General features: G+C 29.2%; 1 protein-coding gene across 2 annotated transcripts in view; it reads left to right on the forward strand.

The window, feature by feature from the left end:
- Positions 1-21542, forward strand: part of LOC103569095 (acetylcholine receptor subunit alpha-like) — a 250877-nt gene that overhangs the window by 102029 nt on the left and 127306 nt on the right. The window contains exons 3-4 of one of the 2 annotated variants that reach the window (XM_008546202.2): positions 5065-5109; positions 21139-21248. In XM_008546202.2, the coding sequence (XP_008544424.1) occupies positions 5065-5109; positions 21139-21248 (155 nt within the window). Of the gene's footprint in view, positions 1-5064; positions 5110-21138; positions 21249-21542 lie in introns of those variants that run through there. The other variant, XM_008546203.2, reaches the window with a different exon arrangement.

Genomic DNA, 21542 nt, shown 5'->3' on the forward strand with positions numbered 1-21542 from the left:
ATATATATATATATATATATATATATATATATATATATATATATATATCTTTTTTTACTGACAGTTAGCCGGTTATAATATACAGCCATACATGTGGAAAAGATATTTTTATAACTCCTGCTTTTAAAGTTCAATATTCGAGCGTTGTGTGGCGCAAGTGAAAATAGGCTTTTCGATATTTGACCAAAGTATAGTATGGTGAATGAAAAATCAGCTGTTTGAACAGTAATTTGTTGTAGAAAATACATACCAAGCACTGAGCGATTGTCATTCACTCCACACAGAAGATAGTGATACCCGAACTTTTTTCTGAAAAAGTCTTTAGAACTCTAGAACTGAGTTTTTCAGACAAAAGTCCGAAAAATTTCTACCAGAGTAGCCTTAACTCTGTATAGGGTAAGAGCACCAGTACCCATCGAAATCTTTATTTTTTTTCCCACGACATTTTTTATCATAAATGCGCCGTAAGAACAAGCAGAATAAAAAAAAATTAAAAATTGTTAATTTTTGGGTTTTAAAAAAGTCAGGTGATTATTTATGAGACGCTTTAATAATTGAATATACACAACAGATTAACCTCAAAATGGCGAAATAGCAGGTAGTGCTCCTTCTGTAGTACTCTTAACTCCCGCCTGGAGTATTTGCTACTGCAGTGTGCAGTAGAATTGACCGCAAGATAGGAGTAAATTCAACTTATGAACTTAGTAAAATTTGTCGCATATTTAGTGACTTTCATCATTTTTGTGGTATTTTTAACTACAAACACATTTACTGCAACCTTGTATTAAATGATACTACATATTATTTTCCATGTAGACTACGTCTATGCTCTTCTAAGGATTCTAAGATGCAAAAATATGTATTTTTTCAACTTATAATCGATATCGAATAATCAATGCACGTTAATTAAAAAAAAACATTATTGACATAAACAAATTCAAATAATGAATTTATTAAAACGTAATACTAATTTTTGGATATTCCTTTTTGCTCCGATCTTTCCCATGAATAACATTTTAATAATGTGCTAAAAAATTGATTATTATTAACATTGATTTGATATTTAACAAATTGATATAATTAAGTATTAAATTAGCATTCATCAACTGTATAATTGTTTATTTTATCTGATGCATTATATTGAACTAAAATTTTCATTCATTTAGCACAATTAATTTTGCGGATATTTAAGCCTATTGATGAAATGAGCAATTGAGATAATTTAATTCTCATAATATTTCTCCATTGATTTATGTATATATTGGTTTCTGTGAATTAAATCGCTGATGTATTAAAATTTATCTATATAACGCTGAAGAAAATAACCAGCATGTGTTGCCAGTGATAATTTCCGAAGCAACCATTTCAACTCAACCGTTATTATCGACTAACCAATGGCTATTCTCTTGTTCAACGATTACACTTAACTACAACCAGCCTGAAGGGATAAACGTCGAGAACTAACGCTTATCGTTGACGTTTTACCATTAAACTAACCACAAATAGTACGGATCAGTAGTTGCCCACCTAAAATTCATCATTCATCGATCTCATACGTGAACACTATAGCAAACTTACTCAGATCATACTTTAATTTCACTTCTGCTGCGCATCATTATCTTCGTTTATTTTCAAAAGCATTATCTGTACGTCATGACGTTGCTTTTTGATCCAATACTGTATATTTTATGATATTCCGGTATATTCATTCAAATTTTTATGTAGATTCCTGCAAATACAAAAAACAATGTGCTGAGTACATCATTCAAACAAAAAATTTAGTGAATAATACAACTTTCAATCAAGTCCGTTCAAGATATATTTTTAAAAATCTCGAAAAAAATGTATACCTTGTCTTGATGTATGGAAATTTAAAAAATTAAAAATAATCAGTAAATTTAGGATAATTCACAGTCAAAAATATTGTGTTAAAATCAACACAATCTTTGTGTTAGAAACGGTCTACACAATATTTGTGTTATTTTTCAACATAGACTATTTGTGTTGAATTTCAACACAAAATTTGTGTTAAAATTTCAACACAAACTTCGAGTAATATGAGAAGTAACTTCAACACTTTTTAAATGTTGAAGGTGACACAAAAAAATGTTAACTTGTACATTTTATTTTTGTACCATGAATTATTTTTAGGTTATCAAAAGTATCAACAATTATTATTTAACATTGAACTACTTTGTGATAGTAAACATGGTCCTAAAGTTAGCAGACAGTTAACAATTTTCGAATTTTTTTATCAACAAATCAATTACGAAAAAAAAAAAAAATAATAAAAATATGCGCATGTAGAAAAGTAAAAAAGCAACATATGCAATTTTTTAAATATTTTTTTTTTTAAACTATACGAATCATGAACTTTGTCAACTTAATTTTTTTATGTCCAATTGAAACTAAATAAAATCAATGTCACAAAAATAATAACTAACCAAGCAGAACTAATGCTTAATGGTGCTTCCCACGTGAATAGAAGGAAGACATTTTTTTAACACAATCCAACCGTCGCTTCAACACTTTTTTTGTGTTGATTTTAAAGTAACACTTAATAAATGTTGATAATATCGATTTTTATCGTAAGTAACACTTTTAAAGTGTTGAATAGTAAATCAATTAAAAATTTTAAAGTAACACAAAGAATTGTGTTGATTTGACACAAAATAATCAGCACAAAAAATTTAACATGGACCGTTTTTAACACAGATACACAATATTTTTCACTGTGTTGTTATTTTTCGCCGCCCGGTTCTTTTAACTTCATTGAAAAAAAAAAAAAAAAAAAAACTATAAGTTTATTCGAATAACTTATTTTCATTGTTTTTATTATGATTCTGATGTCCTTATAGAAGTTTATAATTATCCATAGGGATTGTAAACTTAACAACCGCTTCGTACTGAAGTAGTGTTTGGAATTAATCAGAAATTTTAATTGAACTTGCATTGTACACTTTGCCCGTTATAAAGTTTATCAATATTATCTACGATATTCGTTTTTTTTTATTTTAAGTATAGAGAATTATACGTAAAATTGGTTATCACTTGAAACTTTTTTCATTAAAATTTAAATGTCTAGAAAAAACGAAGTTTGCAATTATTTGAATAACTTATATTCTTTTTCATATTGAAACATTAATTAGTATTTGAATAAGTAATGCTATTGATTTCTATTAATCTAAAATTAAAATAGCCATATTCAAATATGAAAATGTACGTTACGTAAATAAAGATAACAAGTGTACTAAAAAACAAGTAATACATTGTGTACATAATCTCAATCAGAAATCTACTCCTTTATTTTTATTTACATTCTCGTTATCTTCTTCTATCTGCTTGTGTACATTCTACATTTTGCCATGCTTTATTCCCCGGGTAGCACAATTTTAGACTCGGATGCCGTGCATCAACTGCTTTCAAGCCGGTGGTGGTACCGGCCTCTTCCGGAAAGAACTATCAAACTCGTTAAAACTTGTGTTGCGTTACTGCCGTTTCAAATTAACAATGATGAGTCTCGAAAATTGCTCAGCTCGTCAAATTCAGGATATGAATGCTCTCAAATGTTAGCTAAATACTTCAAATCTTAATTGCAAATTTTATTTCATTGATATTTTTTTAGCTTCTCGTTATAAAAATTAAAAATTAAAAAAAAAGGACGTTATAGATTACGGTTCAATTTTTAAAAATCGAATTTCCATCAGACCTCGATGTTTTAAGGTCCTAGGAAGCTATTCTGACTATTTCCAGGTGGACACACGTGTGTGTGTGTGTGTGTAAACTGATTTTTATCGTACGATATCTTTGGAACGATTCAATCCATTTGAAAGTTTTTTGTGTACGGAAAAAACAGAATATTAAAAATTGATAAATAATAGTAAAAAGTGGGATCTGTTATCAATAATTAGTACTATTATGTGCTTAATGCAAAGTAGTTTACTAAATTTAGTAGATTCCTAAAAACTACTATCAATCATTTCAAAAACTAACGAAATATTATTACTTTTAGGTATAAATTCGTGACTTATTAGTGAAAGTTAATTAATTTATGGCATAATCTATTTAAAAAGTAATGATTGGTCAAATTAAGAATTGCTATCTTACTGATTTTTACAGCCGAAAATTGCAAAAGTTACAAACTTTTATTTTATAAATTCGATATCACTGATCAATTATTAGCTAAAAATATCATTTATTCATCATTATAAATAAATTTACAATATACATAAATCGAATAAGTGGTAAATAATAAAATGAAAAATTAGTATACTAGATACTGATTTTTTGCTCATAAAAATACCGAAAATTTTTAACTCTTATTTTATAAATTCTATCCCATTGACTAATAATTAATATAAAATTTTATTTATTCGTTATTATAAATTAATTCATTATATACATACATCGAATAAGTGGTAAATAATAAAATGAGAAATTCGTAGGTTAGATCTTTATATATTTATATGTACGTTTACTGATTGTTCGGTTCCTCATTTTTTAAATTTTTCTATGTTTATTTGAATAGTAATAACTGTAGATACCAATTTATCGATTCTTTTTCATATTAATTTAAATATACGAAATTATAAATTTTGCTCTTCTATGTGTATCAAATTTTAATACAAATAATAGCCATTTTGTAATATATATAAAGATCATGGTTTGATATTAGTATCGAATATACTAATCTTAAGTCGAAAATAAACTACAACCTATTAAAATTTCGAGCATCATTTTTTCCCATGTGGCAATCAAAAGTGATCATCAGTACTTATAGTTGATTAGATTTTGAAGAAAAATCACTTTTTTCCAGTGAAATGTACTTTCTTTTGGTCCAACTATTTTTTAAGCTCAGAGCTCAAACATTTGTAAACATTAATGATTTTGAGCTCAGAGAACTTGAAAACAGTGGGAAGTTTTGGGGTTGGCACACAAAGACAACCGTTTTTCATATTTTTATTGTTTTAGATATACTTAGTTAGTTATCATAAAACAAAAATTGATTAATAAAACAATAGAACAATAGAAAATAATGTTATTTGTAATTTTTTTTTGTTACAGAACTTAAAAAATCAAATCATGACTACCAATCTTTGGGTGGAACAGGTGAGCAATAAAATTTTTTCAGATATGCTTTACATGTTTATTTATTAGAATAAGTAATGATTCATTAGACAGAGAGAGACGATAGAAAAATCAACAAAAAATTTCGAAATATACTCGTCTGGAAAAAATATGATAATCTAACCAAAAAACGTGTTCAGAGTACATGAAAAGTCCAATCATCAGTGAGTAGAATAGTATATTTGTTAAACTAGTATTGTACATTCATTCATGGATGGAAAAGAATTTTAGAGAAAGAGAGAAGAGAGAATGAGAATAGAATATACACAATGGGTATTGTATAGTGCCATTAACTTGGACTTTATTCGTTGAGTGCAATAGCAGATTGCGTTGCAAATCAAATGCACTCGCGTGCAGACGGCCAGAATTTCGTTCGTTGTTTGGGTATGTGTCTATTGTATATAGATGTTGATTTTACTTCTAAACTTGCTTCGTAAGTACTTTGAAAAAGGGAATAACCAAAAAAAGTATGAAAAACAATTAACCCTGCGAGCAAGTCCCGAAATTTTGCACTCTTGTCGACAAGAAACTTGTGAGCATTATTCAAGTTCAAAATTATTTTTCGTAAAATTTGCACGTTTGAGTGTTGATGCTTAAATATAATATATTACACACTAGGAATAAAATTAGGACATTCAATCCTGCGTATGTAATCGTTTACCCGAGCCGAAATCAAGTGTGGCAAACACGTGGATTAAGAGGTTCTACTCTCCTCTGAGGTATGTGTACTATTTTTTACGAGATTTATAGCTGAAAATTGAGTTTTTTTCACCATACTTGCACCTAAAGTTAGAATTCTTGTCCTGTTTCTTGGGAAGAAAGCTCTTATGAGAAAACAAATGATAAAAATTGGTGCATGCTCCATTCTTTCCACAAATAGATGCAAAAATTTAAACTTTCAGGTGCAAATCTGGTGAAAAGTAGTATACATACCACGAAGAAAAGTAGCACATTTAGTCTGAGATTCGAAGAGAAATCGACCTTCGCCCATCTGTTTAATGGATGAAAAGTATTTTATATAAGATTTAATATGTAAAAAAATATATCGCAAATAGATTGCCTGAACAAATCCTGTCAAGGCTATTTTAATTCGAAATTGAAAATTGATTTTTAGTTAGATTTCTTTTGAAATCGGCCTATTGCAATGGGTCTCATGATGGAATTATCACAGAATTTTGTCACCATATGTCTTATTTTACCTCATAGAGTCAAAAAATACCATCCGATCAAAAGTTTATATATGTATGTATATATATAACGCGCCTTGTCATCACGATAGCGCCCGCAATTCTTAACGGATCTTAATGAAATTTTATACGCTTATTTATTAGGCGATTACCGTGATCAAGTTCGAAGATGAGCCCAATCGATCGATTAGTTTGGAAGTTGTGGGTGTTTGAATTTTTTTCTGATTTTCATAAAAATGAATTTTCTGGCTTTATCCTAAAATAACTTTTGAACCGAAAATGATAACTTAATTCTGTAAAAAGTATCTCAAAATTTGAACGATTAGCTTTCATTTTTACTGCAATACTTGATTTTTTGAAACATCTTTTCTAACAATTTGATATCGAAAATTTCAAAAAAAGTAAAAAAGCTTATTTTTGCAGCTTAGTCTTCTAATAACTTCTAAATAATAAGGCATAACCCATTTCCTTAAAATTCATGTTTAAGCTTACAAAATAAGTATTAATTACACTATTGTAGCTTTATTGTATTTACATACATAAGAAATCTACCTTTCCATTCCTGGTAAGGCCGGATGGCTCTTTTACCATTGCACCGATCTGTTTAAAGGGCAAATTATATCCTAATCGAAAATTTGAAGCCTAGGGGATATGCAAGCGTTAGGTTGCCTTTTTTTCTCTTGTCAGAACTATTGAGTTGCCAAGTAATAATATTTGTAGTTGCTTTTTATAACTTTCGGTCATAATATTTTCTAAATAAATAAACGGGTTGGCATGGTACTTACAGCGATTGAAAAACCTTGTTAAAATATATCGCTGATCATACTTTTAAACTGATTGAATCAGTAAACAGAAATAAAAAACAGTAATGGTTACAGAGTTGGACAGTAATTGTCATTAAGTTGTTAGGTTAGTGGAAAAATATCTTTTAGAATAACAAAAGTAACATTGGACATGAACAGAAACCGAAGATACCGCAATCGTATTTTCTTGCTAACCCACGGTACTTAGTAAGGATTACTGTCTAGTGCAGAAACTAGTACTGTTCTATTTTGGACGCATAAAAAATCCGAAGAATTTTTATTAGGAAAAAGGAAAAAAAGGTCAGCAAATAAATTAATTTTCGAATTTGTCATCACAGATACCTCTTAAATAAATTAATCAATTCATCTGGCCCTAACGACGATTGAAAGGATTTATTAAGCTTTGGAGCTGAGTTTATTTAGAAATTGATCGGTGAAGTAATGTCCAAAAGTTATTCAAATAAATCTCAGAAAAAAATGGTTTTTAATCGAATTTCTTAAATTACTCTGAATCTTCAAGCAATAATTTCGATTTATTACCAACTATCGGTTGTAATGACTCCTTATAAGATCCTATTGCAAGATCCACGCAAATTGGTTGATTCGTTAAAAAAATATACAATATTCATTTGCGAACGTAAACATATACCCATATATAACCATACATACGCTCGGTAAAAATTGAAGGTGTGAATTTTTTTTGGTGTGAAATATCAAGTGGTGTACTTTTAAGACAGTATGAAAGTTTTCTTTACACCTTTCGGTGTTATTACCTCAAATATTATCGGATAATATAATATGTAATTGAATATTATCAAATAGTATATATATCGCACCACTAGTATATCAATATTACTACGGAAAAATAGAATTTCGTCCTCATAACAAAAGACGGGATAAAGAAAAATTTTGTTATAGTGACCAACACGATTAGCTTGCGGAAACTAATAAATTTGTTATAATAGCAAATGAAATTGTGTCGTAATCAAGAAGTCGATTCGTTATGAGAACACATGATATTCATTTATAACAATATCATCGTATTTCAATGCAGGAATTTGTTACCCTAAGTAGTCTTAGTTTATGAGTACAAAATCTTGTCAGTGCTATAAATTCACTTTGTTATTTTAACAAATCACTTTTTTCACTGTTACACAACAGTTTTGTTGCTGTTACAAGCCATTGCGCAACAAACAATTTGTTATAGCGTTACAAAAACATTGTAATCATAACAAATGTTTCGTTATCCGTATATCAAGTAGAAATTTGTTACTGTAAGTTATCTTATATTCACAAAAAATTTTTTTCCTTGTATTGATGTAGATTATTTTAAAATAAAAATTCAATACCTAGTGTCGAAGTAATCGAGAGTTGTAAATAAAAAACTTATACATTTACACCATTGATAGTGTAATTGTTCTAATACACACGGTCTAAAATTTAATACTATAAGTCTTGTAACTTACACCGCGAATTTTGAAAATTTCAACACCAAACCATTTGCACCACATCGTGGACTCCAAATTTCTTACAGTGTTGGCCTACGTAAATTTCCTTAAAACCCATAGATACACGTAGATCTATAATTGGAATAAATTAGATCTATACAATTTTATGAAGAATTAAGAACAGTTTACTGTTTTAAATTTGAAATAGTGAAAATAGTGACTATTCACTGTTTTCTGATGAAAAGTATGTCACTAACTCAAGTAGTGGTTTACTTTTCACTGGCAACAATGGAATATCCACTGCCAAATAATGGTTGTCAAGTGATTTGCACTAATTCGATTTTAGAGAGTCAATTTGAATAGAACAAAAATATTCATTCCACGAAAAAAAAAATTACTGCAATGAAATATATGTATTTACATGTATCTACAACATTGATTATAAAGCAGCTATACATTTTATTTTTACTTGATTTTACCCAAGAAATATGATCTAATTTAACAATCTCAGCTTCGACAATATAGATATATAAACATTTGTAAACGACTTGTCTGCAATCCAGAAGTTGTATAATACCAGAGTTGTGTGAAACCTCGTATCCATCTGGGACTTGAAATCTTGCCGTATTACTCACTTCAAGTACTTCTTCTAAAATGAAAAGATAGAAAATAATATGATGCAAGGTATTGAACAAATGGAAGCATGTAGAGTACTTGGAAAAATTGTGCGACGATCTGAATACTGGAGACTCTATAAAACTTGACGATGAAAAAAATTTACAAAAAGAAAAATCTGGTAAAATTATTACGCAAGACAATTTTATATATACATGTATATTTTTAAAAATGTAATAATTTATGTAATGAAATTTCAGTATTACAGTCTTATAAATCGTTAATACTAGCTGCGATTCCCAGAGGTGCCAGGGAGAAAATAAATTATCTTAAATTGACAGTGGGTTGGAATGGGCGTTGAAAATATATGACGTCACGGAATGTGATTTGGTTTCCTTTTTTAGAAGCAAATGTTTTTAATTTAATTTTCAATTTATTTTATTGCAAATTTTTTTTTTTTTTTTTTATTACAACACTATACTGAATACCCATAATTAAAAAAAGACTTGGTCGAAAGGTATGGGGGTATAAAACCACTAAGTAGACGTTGCAGGGTATTCGGAAACTTTTGATAAAATTTTGAAATTTTCAAGAAAAAAAAATGTATACACATTAAAGATTCTGTATGGCTACACATTTTCGCCCCATATTCCCACCCATGCATAGTTATCACCCTGAAACTCTTTTATGATCGATGGGAGACTAAAAGCTATCTATCATCACAACCGCGAATAGAAGGCGGTGAGTTGTTTTGGGGAAAACTGAGAATTTATATAAAAATCCCTTTACTTATATGTGTATATGTAGATAGATATATATTGATAACTGCTTACTTGGTGATTCAGGATTGCCGAAGCTCAATAAATCAAACTGCATCTCGGAGAAGTTGGTACTTCCAACCCATGTAAATAATGTACACTATTTCAAAAACCACGATTAGTTTCAAAAAAGTTTAATTTTATTCATACTATTTAAAATTATTCACTATGTTTTTTAATTGTCAAAAAGGAATTAAAAACGACAAATAGTAAATAATCATCAAAAAAGCATATAATCATATATATAAATATATAGATTTCATGTAGATGATCTCTTATATTTTTCATAGAGAATAGATATTATCTTTGATTAACCTAGTGTTTGTAATTGAGTAAGTAACACTCTTGCCCTTAAACTCAAGTTCTGATCAGGCTTAGGTTTGAATTTCACTGCGAGCAAATGAATTATTTTTCACAGTTTAATATCATTCATTGCCCTTTGAGGTTCGTTCCATAGAGCCGTCAGACTGCCATCTGTCTGCTATCTCACGCTTCAATACGCCTCACGTGAAGTCTTCTCTCTTTTCGTGATTGCTAACAAGTATGAGAAAGAAATGAGGAAGGATAGTAGAAGACTGTATTTATATCGCGTTACTAATTTCAAAACGACTTATAATTTCGCACGACCTTTCGACTTCAAAACGCTCCTTAAAACCAAAAGGATGTCTATCTTCTTAAAAGGCGAAAGGGCCTTTCACTCGAATTATACTCTTTTTTAGAATTCAAAATTGTATTTTTCAATCGTTTGTAAAAAAGCGACTTGAAATTGTTCGCTGTGTTCATAATAAAATTATTTTCAAAAGGTACGAATTTTGTTCTAGTTGAGATTATTTCGATGAGTTTAAATATAATTTCTGCGTGAGTGAATCAGTTGAGATCGAGTAAGCGTTCGCAGAACATATCTTATTACTTCGCAATTGAGTTGTGCAGAGCGGAAGTTATACTGACAAGGTTGCAATAAAGATAATTAATTAATTACAAATATCATATCTTATTAAACTCATACATATAATTATTCTAAAGCTTTAATAGTAATTCATATATTTTTTACAGATAATTATAGACTATTAAATTTAGAAATCACTCTTCGAGCGGTTAGAAAAGTTATATATCGATACTGCCATTTTAATACGTCGTATCCCACAAAATTTGACATTTTCACTTTTTTTAAAAGTGGAATCATTGTAACAATGTGCAGCTTATGTCAAATTTTAGAGGTCAAATTGTTTATTTAGTATTTTTAAATAAATATTCTAATATGTCGTATCCCACACGCAGACTTTCGCGCATTCTAACATGTAGTCTTGGGCCTAATCGGTCACCACTGAGAGCGCTCAATTTAGTTCATAATCCAATGGCGAACTAGTTCGCTCTTTTAGTTCATTAGTTCTTCTTTTTTAAATAATTTAATAAAAACAATAAATAGAGAAAAAAATATATTTATGATTATTGCAGGTTCTGTTTATTTATGGAACATAAAATTTTTTATTTAAAAAAGAATGAAAAAATAAAAGAATTTATATTAATAACTAGTCAACAGCTAGTCTCGTTTCTAGTATAATGCGTAATTATATTACAATACTTAAAAAATGCTAATTATTACAATTAAAGTTGACATTTTTTTATAGCACATCAAATCCTTTACTTAAGTAAAAATGAAAAAATTAAATAATTTATATTAATCATTAGTCAACAGCTAGTCTCGTTGAGTAATGATCTAATATATAAATAGTTTCTCGAAATATCAAGGCGCGCACAGAAAAAGTAAATAATTCGGTTGGTCACATAGCGCCAGTGTCCAGTAAAACTGACGCTAAAAAAAATATAAAAAGAAATAAGAGCGAGATCATCGACGAACTAGTTCGCATAGTTCACCTAAAGGAGCACTCTTCCGACCTCGGTCGTTCGCGAACTACCCAAGACTACTAACATGTCGTATCCCACATTTGTATAGGTTTAGTCACGCTTAACATTTTCAATTTTAAGTTAATTTTAAGAAAGAAATTAACGACATGAGTAAGAAGGTAACTATGCATAATTTTTTATTCTTTTTACAGCATATAATTCAAAATTATTTATTCACTAAAAATGCCTGTATTTTATGAAAACATGAAAATTAATTTGTAGGTTATACCAATGTAAGCATAATACAAATAATTTTTCTGCCGACCGTGAAACGTTTCTATCGGCTCCTGAAAAATTTCTCCCTTGTGGGATACGACATATTAGAATGGAAGTATCGATATGCACAGAAGCGTTTTATATCGATTTTATCTAAAACTGTCGTTTATTTTTTGTGACAAATACTGAAAATAAATGTTACACATTTGCAAGAAATAATTTTAGCATGTACTAATTATCTTGAATTTCAGTTTGGTTAAAGGCCAGATTCATAAACGCCAGTTAAACTTACTGAGGTTTAAGTTAACTGTCACTTTCAGTAATGCCAACAGCAGTTATACTTGAGCTTGTCGGTACAATTATATATCACCTGTATAAGTGGTTATAGTGTACAAATATCATAAACTTAATAAATGGAACTATTATATAATATTCTATTTAAATCGAGAGTGATCTCTGATTGAAAATTCTGATTGAAACCAATCGGAAGTTAATCAGAACAATCAGGGTGCTTATTAGACGTCTCTATGCTCCATTCTCAGTGAATCAATAATCCTCCAGTAGATTATGCGTTTGATAATTTATACTTTATCAATCGAGAAGAGAAATTTTAGGCTATTTCTTCAGTAACTAACTAAGGAAAATATTTGAGTCATCTTTCAGTTTTCGCAAGTGTCTAAGTATTCATTGCTTCTACTTTAAAGGCAACAAAGTAGTGACAAGTCACACATGAGAAGAGGATTTGTTTGTATAATGTAGAAAAATTTTTCTAATGCCGTTGGTCAAAAGCAATAGAGATGAAATCCGACAACATGAATAGAATAACAACCATGTATTTTGCCATGACTAATTGTCTCTTCGAAAATAGTGCATATCTACTATTCTTATTGGATGTATTGCTTAAGGTGTTAGTAACTGTTCAAGTATTTCAATTTGAATGTAACACCCGGGTCGAAAAATTTGATATGGTTTTAGTATAACTAGACTATATTAGGACTAATTGGTCTGTATTTGAACTAATTGATCTGTTTTTAAATTTGTACGAAAATTTTAAGCTGTTTTTGATCTGAAGACAATCAAAAAACAGATCAAAAAATAAATAATAGACAGGAATAGTCTAATTTTGGTCTGAATAAAAACAAAAAAAGGTAAAATATTTTGAAAAAAATGTCTGTTTTTGATCTACAGACGACCAAAGCTGAACTAAAAATTATTGAAAACAAGTCTGAAAATAGTCTAAATAAGGAATAGTATGGAAAAAACTCGAATAAATTTCCCATGTAATTGAATACGAAGAAAAAGTCAAATTGAATAGAAATAACTTAAAATTTGTATTTTATTTAAAACAGATCAAATTTTTCGACCCGGGCAGTTTCGTCTCAGTGTACATATCAGACTCATCAGAATAGCTCAATGTACACTTGCTGTGAACTGCTTATTACAAGTACGAGATATCACTAAACAGTATCTAGCTATTCAACATACAACAGTTTTTTAGATGTTTAAAGATCGGTTGGTGTGATCATTAAATAGATTTTACAAATACTTTAACAGTTATTAATACCTTAAGCAACTCATTCAATAAGAATAGTAGATGTATACTATTTTCGAACAGACAATTATTTTCGAAAAAATACATATATGTTATTCTATTCATATTGTAGAATTTAATACTTATTGCTTTTGACCAAAATGGCATTAAAAAAATTTTTATATATATTATAATTTATCCCATATGTCGTATTTCACTATTTTAATAAAATCACTGCTGGACACGTCTGACCATAGATACCTATTACTACTAGTTATTTATTACATTTATAATTTAAAAAATAACAGGAAGCTGAGGTTATTTAGTTGTTCGTTTGTTTCTTTATTAAGAATCTCTTTGGTGCAAATTATTAAAAAAAAAAAAAAAAAAAAAAAAAAAAAAAAAAAAAAAAAAATGTTTGCGAGTCTCGATGGCGCCTGTCCTATTTATTTTGTTCGTGGACCTGAAGAATGAAGTTTAAAATTTATGTGTTTGTCGTTGTGATACAGACCCGAGCTATGGTAAAACTCTAGTACGTGTACCATTTCAATTGAGAACGTAGTTGTAAGCACATCCACTCTTTTATCCGCTTTCCTAACCATGCGTTCTCTTTTACACTATAGTATACTTATGCAATATAGTACATGACACTATAGTATAGTATTATATAGAGCGGAGTACGATCTAGGCCGATGATATCACCACGGGTGCTACCGAGTTGTTCATCTTTCTTTGTATGCGCGCCAACTGCCAAGAACACTCGAAAATCCTCAGATAAAACTATATCTCCAACACAAGAGACAGTTGTTGGATGCAAACAAAATTAAACATATGAACCAATTAACTACTACTTGTCTTTAAAAATGAGAAAATATTTTTAATCTCTAAGTACACACCTTAAACGCTAATAAGTAAATAAAAATTCTCTTATTATCGTGATCAGAATTTTTTCCTCATCATTAAAACTTTTTTTACTTGAAAATTCAATAAAAATACGGAAGTTATTGATATTAAGCTAATTTTCAAAAATCGATTTTTGATCAGATTTTAACTTTTTCAGATCTTAGAAAGCAATTCTGACTACACGGAAAAAACAGAATATTAAAAATTAATAAGTAATAGTGAAAAGTGGAATCTGTTATCAATAATTAGCACTATTATGTGCTTAATGCAAAGTAGTTTAATAATTTTTGTAGATTCCTAAAAACTACTATCAATTATTTCAAAAAGTAACTAAATATTATTACTTTTAGGTATAATACGTGACTTGTTAGTGAAAGCTAATTAATTTATGGCATAATCTATTAAAAAGTAATGATTGGTCAAATTAAGAATTGCTATCTTAGATACTGATTTTTCGCGCGACCAATAAAAAAAAAATCTTAGTGGCGCGAAATTTAAAATTCTCCAAGAGCACCTATGATATCATGTTCAGTCTTAACATAAACAATGGCCGTTTCTTACTGCACAAGCCAGCGAGCAGAAGAAATACACTACTGTTATTGTGGGAACTAAAGGATGGTTAAATTTATGGAATGTACTGGACAGAATAGTTAACTTTATGGAGATTTTACTGTATCAGTAGAGATAACTGTAGGCACGTAAATACGATTACATTAATTTTGAATGAGTAGAGTCCTTAATATTCTGCGTTTGATTTGTAGACGAAATCGAGATACTACAGTTTGATAATCGTTAAATGAAAAAAAAATTTTTCGTCTACTAACTATCTGTACACTATAGAAAACAGGAAGTGAATTCGAAATGATTAAGGATTTTATTTAAATTCGAATTCACTCCGTCATTCAGAGTTTCGTAGTTTTGAAAGAATTGCCTCTGCAAATAGAGTTTCTTTTTTCAGCGGCATTGTTTTTGAGTAATTTGGATTTTAGTTTAGTCCGCATTCACTCCGAATTCACTCCAGATTTAATCTGCGTTAACTCTGTTTATTTTTTACAATGTAGGAATGTGATAAGAACTAACGCAAAGAATCATTTTTTCAACAAAATAAAATCGAAATTTATTTACATTATTGTAATAAAAAATATCATAATATCTTGAAATAAACTTGGATTTCTTCGATTAAGAAAATTATTTTGAATGAAATCTTAAAATTTTTGCAGCAGAAATATATTAGGTTTTAAAATGTTAACATCATTATTTCTTGTGATAAGAGTATACCATGATTTGAAATTTGTTTTTCTCAGTATATATTGTTGTGTATTTTGTTTTTTATAATTTGTGGCAAAAGAGAAAACTTTTTCGATATGATTACAGCATTAGTAACTTGAAAAGTGGAATTTATTATCATAATGTCTCAGGAATTTTCCTATTGTCATAAGTATATAGTTATATGAGTAATTCCGATATTTGACAAAATAGAAGTGTATGCATTATCATAGAAACCATTTCAATGAAACAATTTAATTAAGTCCTATACAATATAAGCTCTCGGATTACACTATATGGAAACAATGTCTCTTCTATGTATTATTAAAATAATCTACGTGGAAGATAAATTTTCCATTTCCATGTGAGTTTGTAATTAAGTTATCTATTTGAAAAATCACTCAGCCAAAAGTTTGAGACATGTGTTTTTAGAAACGAATATAAAGTTTCACGCGCGAGCCAAAAGTATACGTAAAATTACATGAATTTGGGTAAAAAAAATCTCATAAAATTTATACAAATATCCTAAAATCGTTATTGTCCAAATAAAGATTTTGCAGATAAATTACGTACATTTTTTTTTGTTACTAACGTTCAAAATATTCAATCTAAGTGTAAAGAACGGTCAATAATGACTATTTATGATATAAGTCAGATAAGTAACAGATTATGAAACTGGTCGGTTTCAGAATGTGCCGACAGGTTGCGCTGTATCACAAAAGAACGAGTGAGAATCTTAGCGCTTGAGCGCAGGGATAGCATAAATTTTCATTCATAAGTAATTAGAGTTACTGTAATTTAGTTAATATTAAACTACAAATCTGTAACAGGAAATAAGTAGAAAAAAGGTAACAATGTCACCATAGAGTATAGAACGAATTGGAATGTATTCAACTACTCATCAATAAACTATTTTATTTATTTCTTTATTCGCAGTCAACTGGATAAACGGTACTATCTTGGTTGCATTTGTACAGTAAATGTGAACTTTGAAAAGCTTGGAAAAAATTATGTGATAATCGTTCTTAAGATAATTCTTGAGCAAAGGAAGTAAATACCTTTTAGTGGTCCATTTTTCGCTCAGCATAAGTAGATGTTAAATATGTTAGTTTGTTCATGTCTATATAAAGGATCATAAAGCAATACATTTGAATTCATGCAACACGAATAAACATTTTTTGTGTATTTTTACGATAACAAATTGACTTTGAATCTTCTAATTTTTAGAGCAGAAATAAAAAACTATTTTTGAACTTGATTATGTGATACTAATGGATAAAAATAACTTTCTAATATTCATATTAACAAAAATGAAAATCAATTAACCATCAATTTACTATTTACTAAGAATATTACTACTTGCATCGTTAACGAACTAAAAATACCTGAGTGAATATTCACGTGCTAAGGAATTAAAAGGTTATACGAGGTTTCTGACGAGTCCCTGGAGATTGTCAGGGAATGTCTGTGCCAGTGATGAAGGCTTAACAGCTATAGCTGTTAGCTGTTAGCTTGATATCTAGATATCTAAGGTAGCTCTGGCGTACACATCGTATAGCCATTACTTGAAAGTTTCACGTACATGCCTCAAGAGCTTGCTTAAGGGAACCAAGGCTCTGTACTGATGTTATTCTGCACGGTCACGTTATGTACGTCTAGAGGGGATTGAAGTCGAGATAGCAGCAGGAAGCAATGGCACGAGGGAAATTTTAGAGAGAAGAATGATGCAGGAAAGTATGAAAGTATAGAAGCGGGATTTAACTTAAGAAGAAGGAGAGCAAATACTTTACCAAGCAGGTGGTATGAATGTTAAGAAACGAAGATGATGCTTTGTTGGGGATACTATACTTTGCTACTAGAATGCAGTCGTTGTGCTTGCTGTATAATATCACTCGGATGTGCACTATATGAGTACTTTTTTACGTGTTACTTGGACTTGAAATTTAAATAAAAGTGCAAAATATATTTTTTTTTTTTTTTCACTTTTATTCCAAGTATTCTAGAGTAGGGTATATTTGATTACTTTTTTTCATATTTAAAATGAATGTTCATTTTTTCTGTTAAATCAACAATAAATCAGCATTTTTTGTTCTATACAACTCAAAATGAACGATATTAAGGGCTTATAGTCAAAAATTAAAAATATTCGTTATGACTCATCGGATACTAAAAATGTCGAATCGTTTGAGTTATAAGGTTAGCATATATAAAAATATAGAAGCAAGTCAAAAAAAGTAAACTATTTTCCTATTGTCAGTCAAATCGAATGTTATATCTACCCTCGTTGACAATTCTCAGCGCATTCCATGTTAGTAAGAGGAAGAAGTCACGTTCTCTTTTGGCCAAAGTGTACGTCGCCGGAGCATAGAATTGGTACTACAGAAGGATCTACTAAAACCTGGGACGAAGGAAACTAGATCTCGTGGGAATAGATTCATAGAGGCTCTTAGTTTGATCCCACATGCATAAGATCATTATATTCTGTTCCTTGAGAAACGCCAATATTGAATTTAATCTCGACATTTTGCTATTATTATTATATTATGGTGCAAAGTGCAAGATTTTCTCTGAATCAGCAAAGTTTCTTACTACGCAAAATAAGTGTCACAATGTCATTATTTCTAGTTAAAATACTCTCAAGTCGTAATATAATATTGTATAAATTAAGGCTGTCCTTTGTAAATGCTATGTAGGATATTTAGATAAAAACTATGGTCATGATAATTATTATACATGTTTATTTAATTTGGCGTTACAATAGAAACTGAGGGTAAAGGTTACGGTATATATTATGGGAATGGTTTTCATATCGTATGCTAGCAGATTTTTTTGAAATAACGATTATGAGAATAGAACCCATACAAATTATGGTAGCAATATCTATACAATGTCAGAATAGTTACTATACAATTATGGTAATAATTCTTACGTCATTATGGTAATTATTACTGAAATACATAGTAACGATCGCTATAGTAGTATGAAAACAATTACCATACACGGAGAAAAATAATCGGTAGCAGCTACCGATTGACGATCGGTAGCCGCTACCCATTAATTTTTGGGGACAGCTACTGATTTTTTCAGTAGCTGTTACTGATTATTTCGGTAGCCGTCGAATAATCACTAGCTGTTACCAATTGAAATTGGTAGCGTCTACCGAAAAATAATCGGTAGCTGCTACCCATTAATTTTCGGTGACAGCTACTAATTTTTCAGTAGCAGTTACCGAAATAACCAGAAACCGCTACCGATTACTTTTTGGTGACAGCTACCAATTTTTTCAGTAGCAGTTACTGATTATTTCGGTAGCCGTCGAATAATGGGTAGCTGTTACCGATTAAAATTGGTAGCGTCTACCGAAAAATAAACGGTAGCTGCTACCGATTATTTTTTTTATGTAGTACTACATAGTGTTACAATAACGAATACCATAATATTATGGGAACTTTGACCATAGTTATAGGGATTGCTTCCATAGTTATGGAAACTTTTCCCAAAAATTATGAGTTTATATCCGATTATCCTAAATAATTATTACCATAACATTATGGGTTAAATGGCTGTACTACACATTTTTTATTAATTAATAAATTGATATTGAATCATTTTTGTCATCATATAAATAACGTACATATATTTATTGATTTTTAAAAATTTTCCAACTATTTATGTTTAAAATACTGTATCCTTATAAAGAAAGCAGCTATTATTATTGTTATTATAATTTTTATATTAATACCATTAATAATTCAATCTTAGATGGGACTGAGTTAAATGTACATTGTAGTCACTACAATGTAGATTGTAGCAGCTCCCATATGAAAATTTTTTCCACAACAGATGGAGCTCAGTGCAATCCAGCATTGTAGCCAATCAAATCTCATTCTTTCACTGTATCACTTCAAACAAAAAAAATTTACTCGTGCATAGGAATACAAATGTTGATGGCATTACCGTTTGTATTCAATTTATACCGAAGTAATGAATTGTGAATGGCATTCATCACTTTTATATCAGCAACAATATAGTTAATCTCGAATGTAATAATACCAATATAGAGTATTCTAAAACTCTTTATTAATAATAGTTTATTTAGATAGAAGTGCACATCAATGGAATAAATTTGTTGATAATATATAATATATGCTATAGAATTTTTCTACTCGTTCAAGTACATAAAAATCTATATAAAAGCTTATATTGTTATCGGTTGAATACACTTTCCATATCCGTTTGACAGCACATTCTACTTCTAAAATCTTTCGATTTTTGTTTCACTTACGCTTCAGTTATTTTTCAACAATGCCAATAATTTAATACATATTTCACCAATACTTTTTATTTATTCATTACCATTGAAACAATTGTATATAATCCACACAAAATAAAAAATGAATTATAAAAACAAATAGGGAAAGGTGGAGGGGAGGGCCCTTCAGAAATGAGGGCTTATATGTAATATTACCCGCATGAAATTACTATATATGATAAGTATATATGGAAAGATATATAATCAATATGGGACCATATAAGTTGCCAAAAACGATATATATTGTCTTATATATAATATAGTAAGTTTTAATATAATTAGTTATATACGTAAGTTTATACATATATTAATAACTATATATGTAAATTTGTAAGCTAGCACATATATATATATATATATATATATATATATATATATATTCTGAATACAATGTTTGAATCTTATAACAGAGAGAGAAAGACAGAAAAGAATAGATTTTATTTATTTTTACATATATGGGGAGACTTATATGGTCCTATAAATCGAAATATATAAAAAAATTTATAAAGTTAAATACATGGTACATATATCGTGCCATATAATGATAAATTATGTATGTATTCTTATTTGTTTCCATGCATAAATAACATTTATTTTTAAATATATTAAAATTATAAGTTTTCAAATATAAATAATATATTAAAGTTTTACGAAAATATATAAAAACATATTTAGAATTATAATAAAATCGTCCAAAATCCATGTATAGTTCTATATAAGATTTCAAGTATTGTCACATATATATTCATATCTGTAACATTTGTTTAATATATGTTTACCATACATGATATTTTCATGCGGATAATGTCAGCCCATTTTGCCCCACTCTCCCCTAATAAGGAAGGGGGGCCCTTAAAATTTTGAGTGCCTTGAATAATTTTCGAGCGAAGTGGGTCCCCAAAATTGAAGGGACCTATTTTCCCCTCCCCCCTTCCTCTAACTAATTTTTCTCTCGTGGCATTTCAATAATCTGTTTATATTTTTTTATTTTTATTGGCTGTTTCAAGTCATGGTACGATTACAAGCTACGATGGGAGCCGAAGGAGTACGGAGGTGTACACATGTTACACGTGCCTTCCGATCATATTTGGCGGCCTGACATAGTGCTTTACAATAAGTAAGTTTTATATGTATTTTAATTATTATTTTTTTTTTTTTTATACACAAGGATATCACATTCAGTCATATTATTGACTTTTTTGTAATATCGTACATTCATATACTTTAGTGGCATAGCACGTTGCCAAATTAAAAATGCATTACGACTAAACACTCGCTTCAGTTAATTCCACAGGACTTTTAAATATTTATATTTTCATATAGTTTTTAATATAGTTGAAACGAGTGTCAAGTCGTTGAAATAAAAAACATGTGCATCTTTGTCATTTTTTCATCAATCATTGCGAATTGA

This window comes from Microplitis demolitor, chromosome 5, assembly GCF_026212275.2.
Source record: "Microplitis demolitor isolate Queensland-Clemson2020A chromosome 5, iyMicDemo2.1a, whole genome shotgun sequence".
Lineage (NCBI taxonomy): Eukaryota > Metazoa > Arthropoda > Insecta > Hymenoptera > Braconidae > Microplitis > Microplitis demolitor.